The following is an 18,722-nucleotide window of genomic DNA, read 5'->3' as shown; positions in this document are numbered from 1 at the left end:
AAATAATTGAATTTTATGTCACAACTCAAGAAACAGTTACAAATTTGATAATTAACTACCCTATGCATTAGAGTGTCATAAATACGACCAAATTATACAGAAATCCTGAACATAATCTTTGGGAAAGTGCTCCAATAGACTCTTCAGTTCCAGGTGAAGTGTGAATTTCTAACCTTTGTGGCTCCAAGATTAATAGTGGTTACAGATGCAGATGCAGCAAGAGTCATCTTTTCCGAAGAATCCGCCTGGTGCAGTATGCTCCAAAGCAAAGTCACGGAGGACATGATCATATGAAGGATTGAGAGGATTCCTCTGCGGGCTTCCAACAAGTGTCTTTGGTCTACATTCACCCAAAGCTATTAAAGTTGGGGGTAAAAACAAAACATTACTTACTGAGGCTTATATAAATGGGGACTTGCTGTATCTTATATTCTTTAAAAAAAAAGTCAAATATTTTTGCAGTCTTACTTGGTGATACTGTGTAGTAGGATCCAACAAACAGTAATGGATAATGGCTGTGATCCCTTCTAAAAGAGTAAGAATCATATCTGGTGGAATAATTGATGCCATCCACAGAGGCCTGAAATAAAATGCATTCATTTGAACACAAGTTCTGAGAAGAAAAAAAGTCCATGTTTTATCAATAGTAAATGTCCAGCATGTAGGAGACACATAGCAAGTGCTCAATAGTGTATTAATAAATGACTAAAAGAATAAGTTAGAAGCTTTTATATCCTAATCTATAAAATAAGTGAGTCACATTAAATGTACTGATGTTCTTTTTTGTTAAAAAATTCTATATAAAATAAACAAATTTAGTCACTACTTTTCTAGCAACTGTGTAAGGCAGGCACATCAATGTTAAACAACACAGGCACTATTCTTATATTTCACACGTAGTCCCTGAGATTATACAGGAGGTAAACCAGAAACTAGTCTACTGAACATGTGGCTAATCTGACAAGAGTTATTTTAAACATGGCCTGGGGATACAGAAAGAATTTCACCTCTAAAACAAGAAATATCATTAGACGGGAAAATAATTATTTGTAGTTTTAAATTAATTTAGTGTGAAATTGATTTGCACTTAGATAACATATCAGATAAAATAAAGAAAACCCTTTGCTGAACTTTCTATTACTTTGCCAGCTTAGTCAAGAAGAACAAAATGAATTTCAGCCCTTAGGAGTAAAAAAGGCCTGTTTAAATATTCCTCCTCTTTTCTAATCTTGATTCTGTTATTTCTCTTACTCAATCTGAATTTTCTTCTTCGTGAAAATAACATATTATTTGTAACCTGCTGAGATTCACTAATTTATTGATTCAAATTGTGACTGACATTCCGGACAGCTAAGCAGTCATATACATGATAAATGTCAATAACAACAAAGTTAAAAATCAATTCTTACCTACTATCAGATAATCCTGTTTCATATTTGTACTGCTGAATTAAATTATCTAAATTTCTGCAAAGCTGTAGCGTCACAGAAACCACCACTCTCTGTAGAACTTTTCCCATGTAAGGCAGAGTAGATGTGATTAAACCAATCCATTGTGGGTGCATCTTACAAGCACAGTGTTGGTGCAGAGCCCGTATCACGGCACAGAGAAACATGCCTTGGCATGTGATTGGCTGAGCATGCAAATACTGAAGAGAAGTCATGGGCTGGTGGGGATTGATGTGTTCCAGATCAGATACAACAAAATCAAAACCTGTTTCGTTTTCTTCAGGGGTAATCATTACCCAGTGTTCTAGAACAATGAGCCTCTGAAGAACTTTGAGAAGTTGTGACTGGAGTGTGCTGCCACTGTCAAATTCATCCTCTGAGAAATTGATGAGGCTGTCCTCTGAGAAACCTTCTTCCACAGCAATCGTATTCTTACCTGCCATTTTTTCACTGTGCCATTTCTGGGCACTAAAGATGGACGACAGTAAACAGTGAAGAATTACTTTCTGAACTTTGCACTTAGATAACATATCAGAGATAAAACTAGGGAAACCCTTTGCTGAGCTTTCTATTACCTTTGCCAGCTCAGTGAAGAGAAGTGTCAAAATTTCTATGCTCATCATCTGCATGTTTCGATTGCCTATTAAATCTTGTGCAGTGACTTTGACATGAGTTGGGTAATGGCTACGCATGTAATATAAACAGAGTGAAATAAGAATTTCTATGTACATAGAACTCCTAAAGTTATGATTTGAGTCCACTGGGATGTGACTATAAAAGTCTTTGCCCATAACAGAAATTCGGTGCCTGGCCAATAGATTCTGAAGCAAAGACAACTGAGGGGTATACACGTTATTTATACTAGTGGTTGAAATGGCATTTACAAAAGCAACAGGGTTAGTTTTCAGTATGGCTTTGATGGCAGAAAAAGCATAAAGAGTCCTTGATGAATCATACAACTGGAGATACAGAAGCACGTGCTGATAGAGAGGATGGATGTTGAAATTAGGAGATTTCTGTGATCCTGGAGAACCCATGTCACTTTCAATTTCAGAGATTTCTCCCTCTCCACAGCTATACCAGTTCTCTAAATCCAGACCATCACTAAAGAATACACTGGTTTGTTTGAGTTTTTCATTTGAAGTTTTTTTCTTGTCATCATCCTTTTTTCTGGCAAGTTTTACTTTAGGTTTTGCTCCTGGTTGTTTACCTGACTCCTTAACAATTGTTTCTTTCTCTGAGACTTTTTCTGATAATTTTTCTTTGAAGCTGAACTGAATACTACTGTGACTCCTCTGTCTAGCTTTGGTTTCTGTGGAAGCAACAGAAGAGTCATGGAGAGTCTGTGCGGTTCCTGAAATACAAGGTGAGGAGCTATTTCTGGAGATTCCATTCGCCACACACTCATGGCCGCCTTCCACAGACACAGACAGAAGCTGAGAACTTTCGTTACTCTGACTCTGCTGAGTGGACTGGTCTTCACTTTTAATTGCCTCCTCGCCTGGCTCTACATCACTGTGCCTTGGGGGCATAGTTTCAATTTCTAACTGAGAAGTAACTGAGGCAGATTCTGCTTCCAGACCACTTACGACTTTACATATCAGGTCAAACACTACCTGCTGAACATCATCATCTGGGGAGCTTGCATTTGGCATTTGAGAATCCTCTTGTGTATTCACATTTTCAGGATCAGCTTCATAACTCAGGTTGTCTCCAGCAGAGGACTGTGAACATCCAGAGTCAGAACTCTGGAGTATTTCTATCTGTTGGTCTGGAAGGTCAAAATCAGAGACAATCATTGGAATTGTCTCGCTGCTGGTACTTAGAAGGGAAAGTCTGTCACTTAATGGGTTAACAGTGAGACTAAAGTTCTCTATTTCATCCATGGTAAGCGGCTTTTCACCATTTCCTTTAGATGCAATGAGTTGTACTTGGCTTACTGGCATATGAGAAAAATAGTAAAGGAGGAAAAATATAAAATATATTAAAATAATGAAAATGCACAAATGTAAACTGAATTCAAGATTTTAATCATTAGTTTCAAAACCTACTTATATGCTACTATTAAAATCATATTATATTACTATTTTAGACCCTTTAAGTTAGAAAATGATATAGATGACTATTAACTAGAATTTAATAAACACAATTCAACAGAAGGCCTATTATTCAATTGTACTGAAATTGAACACAGTTAACACTGATGAAATATAAAAATTTGCCCTTATCCCCAAATAAGACATCCTCTTCTACTGCAGTACAAACTTTCTGTTTTCCTTTTTGTGTGATACTTCCCTTTAGTTATGCTAAAGGGGAGTATAAAAACACAATCTCCTTGATTTTAATAAAATTCAAAAAACATTTATGAATTATCTGGTATGAGTAAGACCCTAAACCAATAGACAATGAGGGTGAGAGCAGGAAAAGATATCACTGTTCTCTCTAAAGAGCTTAAAAATAGGGAATCACCATGCATTCATCTATTTCTGTCCTTTCTGGAGAGCATACTATGTTGATGGCATTCTTTTAGAAAGGCTGGGAGGGTTAATTGCATATGAGTGGTACAAACCAAATTCTGCCACTTTCAGGGAAAGAATCATGATACCACAGGTGAGGTCTAAGACTGATTTCAGAGGAGAGGTGAGAATTCAGTAGTCAGGTGGCAAATGTGGTAGGTAAAGTTATAACACAGGAGTTCTGGCAATTAGCAGGGTAGAGCATTTTCTTAGAAGATTCAGGAAAAGCAGTGAAAAGGAAGAAGAGAAACAAGCCTTGGCAGAGACACATGAAAGGTGACAGTTTAGTTCCAGCTTGTGTCACTTACCAGCAGTGAGCCTTTGAGAAAGCACATCCTTCTAAAAATAAGCTCCCTGCTTGGTAAAATCACTTTTTTATTCCTGACCTCACAGGGTTATTTGTCAAGAGAGATAAATGATAAGTGACAGTCTCTGGCATATAATAATGTAATATAAGGCGCCATTATTGCTGTATTATAGAGGACATCACTCAGTAGTTTGTAAAGTGTGGGTTTCATAGTAATAATAACAATTATCAAACACTTATGATATGCCAGTCACTACACTAAACATATCATAAACATGACTTGAGAGGTAGGTTATGATTCCGACTTTATAAATAAGGAAAATGACTCATGAAATATAAATATGCATTATAAGCTTACTATACATTCCTAGTGAAGTATCTACAGAACCCCATAGGACCAGGATTGTGAAAAAAAATCTAAATATATTTCCATCAAAACTGAAGACTGTCTCTGAAAAATGCTGTGCTGATTACTCCTCTGAAAGAAGAGTCAACTGATAAGAGAGATTCAAGTTCCCCAACATGGTCATCAATGAAGCACACTCTGATATGGCCCACAAGAGCACTGCTAGTGCATGCAGAGGAGAGAAAATAAGCCCATAGAGAAAATCTCACATTCGATTCTCTTGCCAATCACAGTTGTGTTCACTTCTCACTTTATTTTAATTATTTAATTCTAAATAAAGCTTTTCTAGTTCCACGTGATATTCACCATTGCTGCATGCAAAATTTTCCATGAAATGCTTGTCACTCTCTTCTCCAGGATAACAAGGTGCCTTATTCCAATAACGTTCCGCTTGTACACGCTGCACTGAAACCCTCTGAGTTTTGGGGTGAAGCAGAAGCAATAGCAATGGTTCCAAAACTCTTGCGATATCATGTCTTTGCAGGACTTGGTTCAGCCAGGCTTGTCCCACAGAGCTAGTAGAACCATCGAGACTGTTAAGGCTGTCTAACATGATGAACAGTGACCTACAATAAACACAAATAATTAAAGAACAAAACACTTGCTTTAATTGTGACATTCTAATTTTTCTAAGATTAATAATACTGTAAGTTGTGTTTCTTATTTTGAATTAACTATTACAAGTTAATCATACTTCAGGATAATTTTTGACCACAGCATGTTAATAATCTTAATCCCAAAAGCCTCAGTAGATATAATAGGAAGGAGAAAACAGTCTTCTCCCTTTTTGTATTTGTGTTTCTTGAAATTTCACCAGCATATTCTTATAAGATAAATAGTAAAGAATAGAAAAAGTAACCTTAGAAAACTAGTCTTGTTTTAGCAACATACTCCTTTCACCAATTACTGAACCCCCTGCAATGCAGGTCAGTGTTTCCTCTGTGCTGGTCCATGCTCCTCTGCTCCCATTCTCTTTATGAATCTAAACTGTGTGCTTAATTCAAGGAAAGACTTTCCATGAAAGGTGTGGAGGTATAGTTTGTAATCAGAACACCCAAGACTCAAATCTGGGTCATCCACTTTATCTCATGTGTGGTCTTGGGCAAGTCACAACTTCTCTGGGTCTTCACTGTCTCACTTGTATGATGAGGAAACATGGTGGCCAAATTAGAGATGGTATTTGTGAAGTACGTGGGCCTGGGGCCTAGTTCATGGTAGAGGTTCAACAGCAGATCATTTAAAGAGAGCAATGCCGCATGAAAAGCACCAGCTGAAATAACATGCAGTTGGGCTTTAAGCATAGTTGCATTTGTGCCCACCTCTCTAAAAACTGGTGAGATTGCTATCTGGTGCCAGTAATATGAAACTACCTATACATGGCATCTCCTTGGAAGTCAGTGCAAATCTTGTATTGGGGGAATGAGTCATCTAAGTAAGCTAGACAAATAGCAACCCCATTCTCAGGTAGTTATAGGTTCTCTGAATCCATGGAAGGGGGTTGTCAGTAACTTAGCTTTAGATTTTAATAAGTCCAGTTCAGGCAGAAGATTGAAAATAATTGCTAGAGAAACACTTATACAATCTACTGTTTATATGTGATCTCACTCAATGTGAATATAGCTTCAAGAAGGCTGTCTCCATTGCTGTATTCTTGACACATGGAAAGGAAACTACCATGTAGTAGGGGCTTGATTAATAGTCATCAAATGAAAGGACAAGGCCAAACAAGAAAGAGAAAATCTAGCAGATAAGTGAAAATGCCATGAATTTCAATATAGCTTAGATTTTTAACAATAATTTTTAGATTTTACTTATAAAATGTTTAAATTGATGCCCTGACTGGGTGGCTCAGTTGATTGGAATGTCAACCCATACACCAAAAGGCTGAGGGTTCAATTCCCGGTCAGGGCACATACCTAGGTTGCGGGTTTAATCCCTAGTCAGGGCATGTATGGGAAGCAATCGATTGATGTTTCTTTCTCACATCAATGTTTCTTTCCCTCTCCCTTTCTCTCTCTCTAAAATCAATAAACATATCCTCGGGTGAAGATTAAAAAAAATTTTTAAACATGAAAATTGCTATTGCCTACTCCTGCCAGACTAATTGAGGAGTCAACAAAAGAGACATTAAGATATCTGACTGTAAAATCTGAATATAAAATGTAACCAACCTGTCAAAAGAACGTGCAAAAGATGAAGACTTATTTATATGGAGGTCCCTTGTTAGATGCCAAAGAACTGCAAACTTTGCATGTGCTTCCATTTTTATTTTCTGAGAGGGAACATGAGAGATTAAATTATTTTATTCTCCTTTGAAGATAAGCATTTTGGCAAAATCAAAGTAGAGAGTGTTATGTTCAATGTTCATGATACTCCAAAACACAATGCAATAAACTATTTTTTCAGGTAAGCAGAAATACAGAAAATACTTAATTATATAAAAAATATTAAACCTAAAGGATCACCTCATGCTTCCTCACAAGTAATTATTCAGTTTAGATTAGGTCATCAGTTTACTAGATTACTGAATGAAAAAAGCTGATAATATGCATGTCATCACGATATTTTCAGTATAAGAAGCACCACTTCTTCATTTTAATATAAATGCTTAGTAGTCAAAATTGATTTTATTTTACTATATGATTTACTTTTGCTCCTAAAAATTATATACAAAGGGAGCTGGAAAAAAAAGGAATAAACTTCTGGAGGGCAGGCCCCATTTAGTACAGGCTTCCCCCACTAGGTGATTGTTTTAGGGACCCATCTGTATCAGTGTACCAGTTGCTGTTGTTGTGAGAGGCTGCATTTGGCTTCAGTGAATTTGTTTTGAAGACTCTTTCAATGCATTTGCCCATTTCATGATGAGTGATTTATGAGTGCACCTGCCCACACGTGCTGAGTGTTTAGCAGTTTTTGACAAAAAATGGCATGATCCCATGCCCCACTCACCCTCATCTCCCAATCTCACCCCAAGCAACCTATTTTTATTTCCTTGGATGAAAAAAGTCCTCAAAGAGAAATGTTTTGCCTATGTGGAAGAGGTGAAACAAAAAATGACAGAAACACTGAAGGCATCAAAATAGACAAGTTCAAAAAAGTATTTTGAGCTGTGGAAAAAAATGTCTTGATAGGTGTATCTCATCAAATGGACAGTACTTTGAAGGTGACTGAAGTTTAAACTTGTAAGAATACATAATTTTTTATAAATAAATTCCAGGGGTTTTTTGTTTCCCTCCTCATATTAATCCAAAATTAATTTACTATCACTTACAAGGCTAGTTTATTAGATTAAAAAATTTAAACCCCTAAAAATTATTTCTATAAGAAAAATACTATACTACTTTTGGGATTATTTGGAAAAGATTAAATGTTACAATAACAATGCATAGAATAATGTAAAAAGAAATTATTTAGAAAGATAAGCATTTGATATTTAGATAATGAACATGTTAATGTAAATCAAGTAGAAACTGTGATATTATAAAAAAATTTATCATTTCTCTTGAGCACTTGTAGAAACCTTTAAGTGAAAGCCCCTCGGAACCAGGAATTTCAACTGTTTAAATTGCCTGTGATTGGTCAAAAGGGCACTCTTTTTCTGTGGGCAAATGCTCTTCCTGTAAAGCAGTGTTTGTACCTCAGCCAACAGAAACATGTAAAAACAAAAGTGATAACAGGCATTTTAACTTTTTTTCATGGATGTACAGTATTTTTATTCAGAACTTAGTATTCTTTTGCAAATGAAATGTTACACAAGTAAACAGGTATAAAATCTGTCCTAAATTTATACTTAATGTAAAACAAATTATTAAATACAAGGCTTTATTTAAAATTTTGTTTCTGAACAGTTTTGAAAGAATGTACTGAAGCTTAAATATAATTTTAACATTTTCCTGGGAACAAGCTTTTCATTCTTCCTCATTTACTCCTTCATTTGCCACTTGCTCACCCTGCCAAATGTTCCATTTATTCAACACAATGCCTTTTTGAATAGGACCCATTAAAACTCAGTAGCACTGAGGGTTTATTCAATTAGGGCAATCCACTTCTAAAAGATATTCAATAAAACCTTTAATTTATATTACAGAGCAGGTGCAGGAAGACCATAAACTTCATTAAGTTATCCAGAAGAGATCTATCACAGTAATTGTTCCAGCTTCTTCTCAGGCTCACTCATACCTCAGACATCTTTACTCATCATATCACTTCCTATACATTAGAATACAAATCCTTATTCTGGATATGTACTATAAGGAAAATAATATAATCTCACATATTAGCATTCTATAGCTTAAAAAAAAAGTGCAACATGTTATTTCATTTCCCATACGTTAATGTATCCACCAGTATCACAACTGGGTCCACTGATTCCTCCTTTATGACTCAAGAACTTGGTCCAGCAACAACTTTAATCAGCACTCCCCATAACTGGTGTCCTGAACCAAGAAATAAACCCAGTATTTGATTTTGGGTAACTTGATTTTCATGTTACTGATGCTTTTGTAAAGAACTTTCCTTTAAAAAGAACAGAACATGTATTTTAAAGATATTAAAATCACTCTGAACAAAGCTATATTCCCTGTTATTCAGATACTAGCTGCAATCATTTTCCTAGCACTTCCTTACTTGACACTTGGTATAATGGGAGTGGGGAGCTGACACAGGATAAGAAGAGAAGAATTTACCTTATCTTTATGGGTTAACTGCTGACTTATAACATCCTCACAGATGCTAGAAGAAGGAACCAAGTTATGTAACTGATAAAACAGTTCCACACTCTTTTGGTGGTGCTGAGGTGTCCTGTCTCCCAGCTGGTCCCACAATGTTAAAGCTACAAGCTGTAGAAAAAAACGTAAGAGTGACAGTATTACAAAACCATAAATGAAAACTTATTAACAAACATTTCCTACTGCTAATACAAGTCTGACTGTCAGGCCTTGAAGGTCTTTAATATTCAGCATGCCACTGGGATGACATTTAAGTGTACCTCTCGTCCATTCACCTTCTGGTCACTCAGGCCATCAGAACCCCTTATTTATAGTCCTTTAATAATACTTATTTAAACATTGGCATGTAAGCACTTTCTGCAGAGCCAAAATAAGTACCCATTTTACTAGTTTAGTGACCTCTAGTGAAGTGATGCTGGAATATATTATCTTTAGGAGGGTGTAGATCCCACATTGAATACATTAATATTCACAGTGACGTGTTGCAAAATGAAATATAATTCACAGTCCAAATACTCAAACTACTTAAGGCAAATAAAACAGGTCATATTATTTCAGAGCTACAAGTGTTAACACAGCACCTGATGATCTATTACAGCATTAATAAAAACTCAACAATCTTCAGGGATTACCACCACAATATTATGGAAATCAACCTTAGCCGTAGGAAGTTATCTGAAGGGACTCGATGACTTGAAATCAGATAAAAATTTAAAAATATTTTTTATGTATAAAAAAATCTACCATCTTCAGATGTAATACAATTCAAATATACTTGAAGTTCATTCTGTGTAGATAATATCATTTGTACCGTTGTAGAAATCAAAGACTGCATTTTTTAAAATGTCATCACACACCACAGATGACAATCAAACAATATATGGTAAGAAAACCTCTTCCTAGGAGTTTTGGAGACCTAAGTTGTATGAAGCAACAGTGCCACAACCACTTCATCTAGAAATAATTTTTTTACTATATAAGTCAGCTTTCCTTTTTTTTTTTAGCTGAAATTATTCCCTCCATGGATTTAGTGCCTTAATGTTTGCCCTTTATTTAACATTCCCTTCATCCTTATCTTTCTCCCCACAAAAGAGGGGACAAGTTGGGCAAAGCAGTACAGATCAAGTGTGGTATCTTTGTCTATGCAGCATGATATTGAAGGGTTCAATTAAGCCTGATTATTATCTTCAATTTTTTTGTTATGCAAACTATGGCAAGTATCAGCTTAGTCATGAATTTATTTAGAATTTACCTTGAAAAATTCAGTCTTCTCAGCTATGTACTTCAGATTGCCTGGTGTGAGAGGAGGTCTAATAACCACAGCCACTCTTCCCTGGTTTGGACTTAAGGGCTGTACAGGTTCCACACTGTTGATGTTTTCCCCAGTGACCATGACCACAGACTGAGTCAGTCCCACCAGGTCCATGACTAGTGAAATAGCAACACTTTGCACACTAAAATCACTTGCTTGGTTGCAAGCATTCATCAGCGTCTGGAGCCACAGTGGAGGCTGCACATGCTCCCAGTCTGAAACAAAAGGTGGAAGCCAACAGAGTTCATCACACAAACCCTTTCACACATACTTTTAACTTCCCATCTAATTTTTTAAAAAAGCTCTACTACTTACTACCTTTAGGTCTTGACCTGTTAAGAAAACCATGGTTTCTCACCTAAACTAGAAAATAAGCAATAACAAGAATTTCATAAACTTTTAAAAATAAGTACTTTTCTTTTGCCACTTATACAATCTATTTGCCTATACTGAAAGACAGTATATTAATCACACATTATGTAGTAATCACTGCAGTGTGTGTATATATTAAAAAAATCCCAGTTTTAATATCTGAGTGCTACAGAAAAAAAAAGCATACCACAGAAAATATTTAAATATGAACAAAACAGAAACTACCTTACCAGTTTCTGATTCAGAATGTAACTCTGAGGTATGGTTCCCCTCAGCAATGTAAACTGGAAAACTTGAGCACTCCAAGAAGAGCTGGCAGGCAGCAAGAAAGGCAGAAAGGTATTCTTTTGAGGTTGTTTGTTTACTTATGCTTCTCTCTTTTACATCTCCATGTGAATCCATGTCCCATTTCTCCTTGTCTCCTTGCTCTCTGCTGACATCCCCATGATGCTCTGTAGTCAAGGCTTGAGAAAAAGAGTTACTCTGAACAATGTAGAGGTTGATAAGTCTGGTGAGAAACTGTTGGACATACTCCAAGCAGCACTGCATTGCAGTCTTTTGGACTGTCTTCCCACTTCGAGGTGCTGTCCCCTGAGTGACCACAGAAGGGGGATGGATGATGGTTTCTTCAGATCCCACAGTGGAAGCTGTTTCTGTCTCAGAGGACGTGCTACCAATTGGGATAGCAGCTGCTCCCTGCCCCTCACTCAGTTCTCTGTCAATGTCATCAGTTCGGTCTGCTTGATACTGTATAAACTCAGTGAATCCACTCTCTGATGAATGACTACTTGGTGGATTTTCTCCATCTTCTAACGCTTCAGTACGATTTTCAAGAGAAACTGATGATATCTGGTAGTGATTAAAAAGAACAAAATGCTGAGTAGCTAAATGTATATATTAGGAATTGGAAGTTAGAAATGACCACGTTTGGAGAGAAGTCAACTTTAGATTACTATTCACAACTTAATCTATACATTCAGCTGAATCTTAAAATGGTTTCTGCAATTGATTTATATAGCTAAGATAATCAATATGAAATATGGATATGGTTCTAATGAATACACTATAGTCATTTATTAAATATGTATTTTTCACTACATGCATAGCATAAAGTGAGGTTCATGAGGGTAAAACGTGTATGTACAAACTTCTAAGGCCCATTTCCTTATTTTCAAAAGACTAAATTTATTCAATCTACTTTCCTAATGTCCAAACAATCCAACTTTCCCAATGTCTGAACAATGCAAGAAATGGGTTATGTAAGGTTAAAAAAAAAGACATTCTAAGAACTAGAAATAAAATTTAATAGATTCAGAACTATGTGAGTGTGAAATTTGACAAGTATAAAGTACTATTTAAATGTTTGACTATTAACATTCTTGTATTCTTTCAATAAATGATTACCGAACCCACATCACATTACATGCCAGACACTGTACTGGGTACTAGGAACTAAACAAATAGTTTATAATCTAGAGGACAAGATAAGAAGCAATTAAAATATAAACAAAAAATAAGCCAGCTATTGCAGTAGAGCTGGAATAGATTAACTGTTCCCTCCCTATGATAGGACTAGTACAATCATTAAGCATATTTTCTGGCCTAGTTGAAGTAAACCAAAAGTTGTACATGATGTGTATTCCATGGGAGATTGTGCCACAGCATAATTTGAATTTTAATAAGGTTACTAAAGATTTATACTAAATGCTCTGCTGCCACAAAGCTGGGCCTCGCCCAATGTTCCTTCCTTCAGTGAATCATACTGCCATTCACCAAACCAGGAAGACAGGAACCTAGAGGTAATTCTTGGTACCTTCTCTACCTCTCTTCAACACTTCCTTTACATCCACTTCAGTATAGCAGTTAAGGGTGCTGGCCACTAGTCAGCTAAGGCTCTGCTACTTTCTAGCCTGGGAAATTATTTAACCTCTACAAACTTTGTTTTCCTAATCTGTATAACTGACAGGACACCAATGCCTACAATTTACAGTTGCTATGAGGATTAAGTAACACAGGCCACACAAGTATAAAGTATCTGGCATAATACCTGACACTTAGCAGACATTCAATAAATGTAAGTAATCACTCACTACCCTTACTGAACTATTACTATGTCTTATTTTTTCCTCCTAAATACACAGCTAATCCATTCATTTCTCTGTCTTCATTCCCCCATCTTTTTAGCACATTACCACCACCTACTCTCACCTGCGCTCTGCAGGTCTCCCACATCCATCTTTGTTTCTCAGGTCCATACTCCATACTATAGCCAGAGTAGTGTTTTTAATACACAAATATGATTACATCACTTGCCTTTTTCCCCTTGAGAGTGTTCCTAAGATAGGAAGTAAAAGCCTTAGTACAGTGAGAAGGCTCTGTAAGACCAGGGTTTCTGCCTACCTCAAAGGTGGATCTCCCCCTCAGTGTCTACGCTGTACTTCTATCTGTCTAAGAGCCTTCACACATGCTCTTTCCTCACTCAAATATTCCCTTCTTTGTACTTCACTCCTACACCAAATTCCTTTGGGGTTTCCCTCAAATAGTCCTTTTTCAAGAAAGCCTTCCTTGGCTCCCAATCTAGATCAGATTGCCCCAATTTTCTACATTCCTACCACTCTGTATGTTCCTCCATACATCATCACAATTATAATTAAATGAGCAATTATTTGTTTAACGTGTGTCTCCTAAAAAGAATGGGTTGGGGAAGGGCAGAGACTGTGCCTAGTTAACCTCTGCATAGCCAGTGTGAGTGCTGCATGAAGAGAGGCTATTTTCTCTATTTCAAAGGTAAGAACACTGAGGCTAAAAGAAGTTAAAAACAAAACAAAACAAAATGAAACTGGCCAAAGGTTATAGCAAATAAGCTTATTAGTTAGTAGAAAAGCTCAAATCAGGTAATTCTGATCTTCATGCTCTTTTCACCATAGCATATCACTTTACCTGTAACAGTATGAGACATTTTCATATTACAATGCCAAAGTTAGAGATGACTATCAGAATTGAACTTGATCTTTTCCTTTGAAAAGTTAACAATCATCTAAAATCTTGTACTAATAAATTTTGAAAAAGAAGTATTTACATGGTGAAGTAGTTAGCTTGTTATTGTAAACTTATTTCTGTATTGATCTTTTTTAAAGATCATAAAACAGTGGATATTACGTTACTAGATTTCAAGCTATAAAATTAGTTAAACTTGCATAAATTTATATTTAGTTGTATGGTCTATATTATATAAGTAGGTTTCATATTACTTTTTAATAAAATGTCTTTCTGAAAATAGGAAGGAAATATGTTTTAGACATTCCAATACCCTGATTTTATAAAAATTGACTAAGAACATAAAGACAAAATCAGATTTGTAATTTTTTAAAGAACTATTCCTTCACTTACACTTTAAAGCAATACAGAAAATACCCTCAGCTTTTAAATCTGATCAATTTTCAGACATCTCAGTGAAGATAATACTAGTGTGTTTCAGTAAAAAGTAGGAAAGAAGATATATGCCCTGGGAACACAAAAGAAAACCAAAGGAGAGAGAGAATACTCTAAGGTTAATGAACCATTATATAGTTTTTAAAAGTGTATTTTTTAATTGTATCTCATTTACATAAATCAATGTTCCCATTATCTTACCTCCAGATGTTTTCGATTTAGGAAATATTTACGTGTTTCAATATGCTGCTGAGAGAATACTAAGGTCCTTTCCCTATACTCACCAATCTCATTCAAATAAAAAACAAAGCTTCAAAAGAAGTTAGTATCTATTTTAGTTTTATTTTTACGATCTTAGAGGCATAAATTAAGGGAAGACAACAAACAAAATGAATTTCCCAACAACAGAGTCATATCAAAACAGGTTATCACATATCAATAATAAGCAGGTAGGAAGGAAAGTGTGAGAGACTAGCTTTGATTTATATAGGCTAATCCTGGATATATTTAAACTGATCGAGGGTCAGTAATGTTCATTTCATATGTAAAGAGCAATATATTAAGAAGGACCAAGAAACAGAAACAATTTTAGAATTATTAGTTGGTGAGAAAGGTGGTATGAGATCATCTGATAATGTATTTTTCCTGGTTGAAAAACAACAAAAAAGCAACTGAAAAAATAATTAGGGCAACTATACAAATCCTGGATTTAGGTACTTTATATATGATAGAAATTTTTTTTAATTTTATTTAAATTGATGTTGCAGTACAATTTTCTATCTTTTACTCCTGTCCCAACCCACTGATAGAAATTTTAAATTTTTGTTTAAACATGGTGCCAATTGTACCTATAAAATTTCATTAAGTGCTTTTTGTTAATATTTGCTAAAATATTTTAATATTATAAACTTGAAAGCTTTTGTTACTGATTTTTCTTTTTTAAAATATATTTTATTGAATTTGCTATTACAGTTGTCCCATTTTCCCCCCTTCACTCCCCTCCACCCTGTACACCCTTTCCCACCCACTCCCCCCCCTTTAGTCATGTCCATGTGTCATACTTATAAGTTCTTTAGCTTCTACATTTCCCATACTATTCTTACCCTCCCCCTACCTATTTTCTACCTACAATCTATGCTACTTATTCTCTGTACCTTTCCCCCCTCTCTCCTCCTCCCACTCCCCTGTTGCTAACCCTCCATGTGATCTCCATTTCTGTGGTTCTGTTATTGTTCTAGTTGTTTGCTTAGTTTGTTTTGGTTTTGCTTTAGGTGTGGTTGTTAATAATTGTGAGTTTGTTGTCCTTATACTATACATGTTTTTTCTTTATCTTCTTTTTCTTAGATAAGTCCCTTTAACATTTCATAAAATAAGGGCTTGGTGATGATGAACTCCTTTAACTTCACCTTATCTGAGAAGCACTTTATCTGCACTTCCATTCTAAATGAAAGCTTTGCTGGATAGAGTAATCTGGGATATAGGTCCTTGTCTTTCATGACTTGGAATACTTCTTTCCAGCCCCTTCTTGCCTGTAAGGTCTCTTTTGAGAAATCAGCTGACAGTCTGATGGGAACTCCTTTGTAGGTGACTGTCCCCTTATCTCTTGCTGCTTCTAGGATTCTCTCCTTCATTTTTACCTTGGCTAATGTAATTCTGATGTGCCTTGGTGTGTTTCTTCTTGGGTCCAACTTCTTTGGGACTCTCTGAGCTTCCTGGATTTCCTGGAAGTCTATTTCCTTTGCCAGAATGGGGAAGTTCTCCTTTATTATTTGTTCAAATATGTGTTCAATCTGTTGCTTTTCCTCTTCCCCTTCTGGTACCCCAATAATTCAGATGTTGGAACGTTTAAAGATGTCCTGGAGGTTCCTAAGCTTCTCCTCGATTTTTTGAATTCTTATTTCTCCATTCTTTCCTGTTTGGTTGTTTTTTTCTTCCTTCTGGTCCACTCCATTTTTTTTTCAGTCCCAGTTTCCTTCCCATCACTATTGGTTCTCCGTGCATCTTCCTTCATCTGTTTTATGGTAACCTGCATTTTTTCATCTAATTTGCGCCCAAAATCAACCAATTATGTGAGCTTCCTGATCACCAGTGTTTTGAACTGTGCATCTGATAGATTGGCTATCTCTTGGTCACTCAAAAGGATGAGTCCTGGGGCATTGATCTGTTCTTCTGTTTGAGACATGTCTCTCTCTCTCTCTTTTTTTGGGGGGGGTCTGGTTGCTCCTGTTACAGTGAGGGGCGGAGCCTTAGGTGTTCCCCGGGGCTGGGCACCACAGTTGCTAGATTGTGACATTGTATATGGGGGTGCGGGTGGGGGGAACAAATGGCAGTAGCTCCATTCTCCTGGGACCTCAGTCCCTTCTCTGGGATCCTGGGTTGCATGCTCTGCCCTGCTCCACAATCACCACCTCACTGGGTCTGCCAGCTGCTGCTTGCATACTCAGGGTCCACCCACTGCGATCTTGCACTCCCCAGATGCCTTACGCACTCCCGGTTGCCTTATGTGCCCAGTTCTCCCTGTTCTCCCTATGTCCGGCTGCTCCTCTCCGCCCCTCCTACAGGTCTGGATGAACGGGTCTACTTCAATTTCTTGGCTGTCCGACTCCATTTAGATAAATTCTCTGACAGTTCTGGGTGTTATTCTGCCTCTAAATTGTTGTTGTTCTAATCTTGGTTGTGCGTGGAGGTACAGTGTGTCCACCTATGCCTCGATCTTGCCGGAAGTCCAAAATATTTCCAGAACAGTGCATCCAGATCCTAAATCTAGGCCAGGAGACTTCATAGATCAGCCTGCAGCTGCTCCCTCCCCTTGGAAACAGAGTGGAGAATGTATCAACCCAGCATTGTTTGGAGGAGGCTAGTTATTGATTTTTCCATAGATGTTTTGCAAGTGTTTAAGTATGATACTAGTGCCAGACTAAAGTAATTACAATTCTGTTCAATGTAGAATTATATTGAATAGAATATATTCAATTCAATGAACTGAATTCATTGATTATAAAGATCTTCTAGAAGATTGAATATAAAGATTCTGGATTAAAAAAGAGCATGTTAAAAATCTAGTGTATTCATATAAAAAGGATCAATAAAGTTTAGATTATAAATATGTGGCTACTGAGCACTTAAATGTGGCTGATCTGACAGTGGAACTAAATTTTTTTATTTCAAGTGTTTCTGATAAAAAAAATTATACATTTGAATGAAGATGTGCTATAAGTATAAAACACATCAATGGAATTTTGAAAATAGTATAAAAAAGAATGTAAAGTCTCCAGCTAATTTTTTTATACTACATCAATTTTATATTGATTACATGTTGAAATCATAAATTAGCTAAAAAGGGCTAAAAAATAAAAAAAAATCTTTTCATCTGTTTCTTCTTACATTTTTAGAAGTGGCTACCAGAGATTTAAAAATTACTTATGTTGCTGACATTATATTTCTATTGGAAAGTGTTGATATAAACGCCTAAACTGTACTAGAACCAAAACCCTACAATAAGGTCTACTGCCACACATTTGGATCTATGCGAGATGCACTAAAGGGTTATATATAAGTGATTTTACTTAGAAATTGTTCTTTCAAAAATTAACAGTTGACCCTTGAACAACACAGGGGTAGGGAAGATACTGACTCCCCACCTCATACCCCACACAACTGAAATCCACATGTAATTTTTGACTGCACCCAAACTTAATAACCAACAGCCACCCTACTGTTGACAGGAAACCTTACCAATAATATAAACATTCAATTAACACATATTTTATATGCTGTATGTATTATATATGGTGTTCACACAATAAAGTAAGCCAGAGAAATTAAAGTGTCAAGAAAACCATAAGGAAAATATGTATCTGTAGCTCTGTACTGTACTGACAATATAACTTTACACCATCTGTTTGTCAATACCTACGTCAATACTGTCTTATATAAGACATTGTATATGCTATAAGTATTATTAACATTAGAAATCAAAAATAAAAAGATAATGTAAAAAATTCATAATTATTTACTGGTATAATGATTCATTGACTGATAACAGAGCAGCAGCAATATCATTGTTTTATGGTAGCCTAGTGTAATCGATATGACTGCTTCATAGTAGCCTAGCCTACACAATGATGACTGAATCACTACAAACATTTTTATGTCACACATTATTAGTCATATTCAACACTGTTAAATTTTAGAAAACCATT

At 36.0% G+C, this 18,722-nt stretch overlaps 1 protein-coding gene across 9 annotated transcripts in view; it reads right to left on the bottom strand.

The window, feature by feature from the left end:
• DOP1A (DOP1 leucine zipper like protein A) overlaps window positions 1-18,722 on the bottom strand; it is a 120,507-nt gene that overhangs the window by 42,854 nt on the left and 58,931 nt on the right. For all 9 annotated transcript variants that reach the window (XM_036024397.1, XM_036024395.1, XM_036024396.1 and 6 more), the window contains 8 exons: window positions 11,319-11,937; window positions 10,657-10,931; window positions 9,363-9,515; window positions 6,849-6,949; window positions 4,984-5,243; window positions 1,410-3,387; window positions 469-580; window positions 174-356 (listed from right to left, as the gene is read on the bottom strand). In XM_036024397.1, coding sequence (XP_035880290.1) covers window positions 174-356; window positions 469-580; window positions 1,410-3,387; window positions 4,984-5,243; window positions 6,849-6,949; window positions 9,363-9,515; window positions 10,657-10,931; window positions 11,319-11,937 — 3,681 coding nt within the window. The remainder of the gene's footprint in view (window positions 1-173; window positions 357-468; window positions 581-1,409; window positions 3,388-4,983; window positions 5,244-6,848; window positions 6,950-9,362; window positions 9,516-10,656; window positions 10,932-11,318; window positions 11,938-18,722) is intronic.

This window comes from Phyllostomus discolor, chromosome 4 (genome assembly GCF_004126475.2).
Source record: "Phyllostomus discolor isolate MPI-MPIP mPhyDis1 chromosome 4, mPhyDis1.pri.v3, whole genome shotgun sequence".
NCBI classification, from domain to species: Eukaryota; Metazoa; Chordata; class Mammalia; order Chiroptera; family Phyllostomidae; genus Phyllostomus; species Phyllostomus discolor.
The sequence above is the reverse complement of the archived record's forward strand: the minus strand, read 5'-3'. Positions and strand labels throughout refer to the sequence as shown.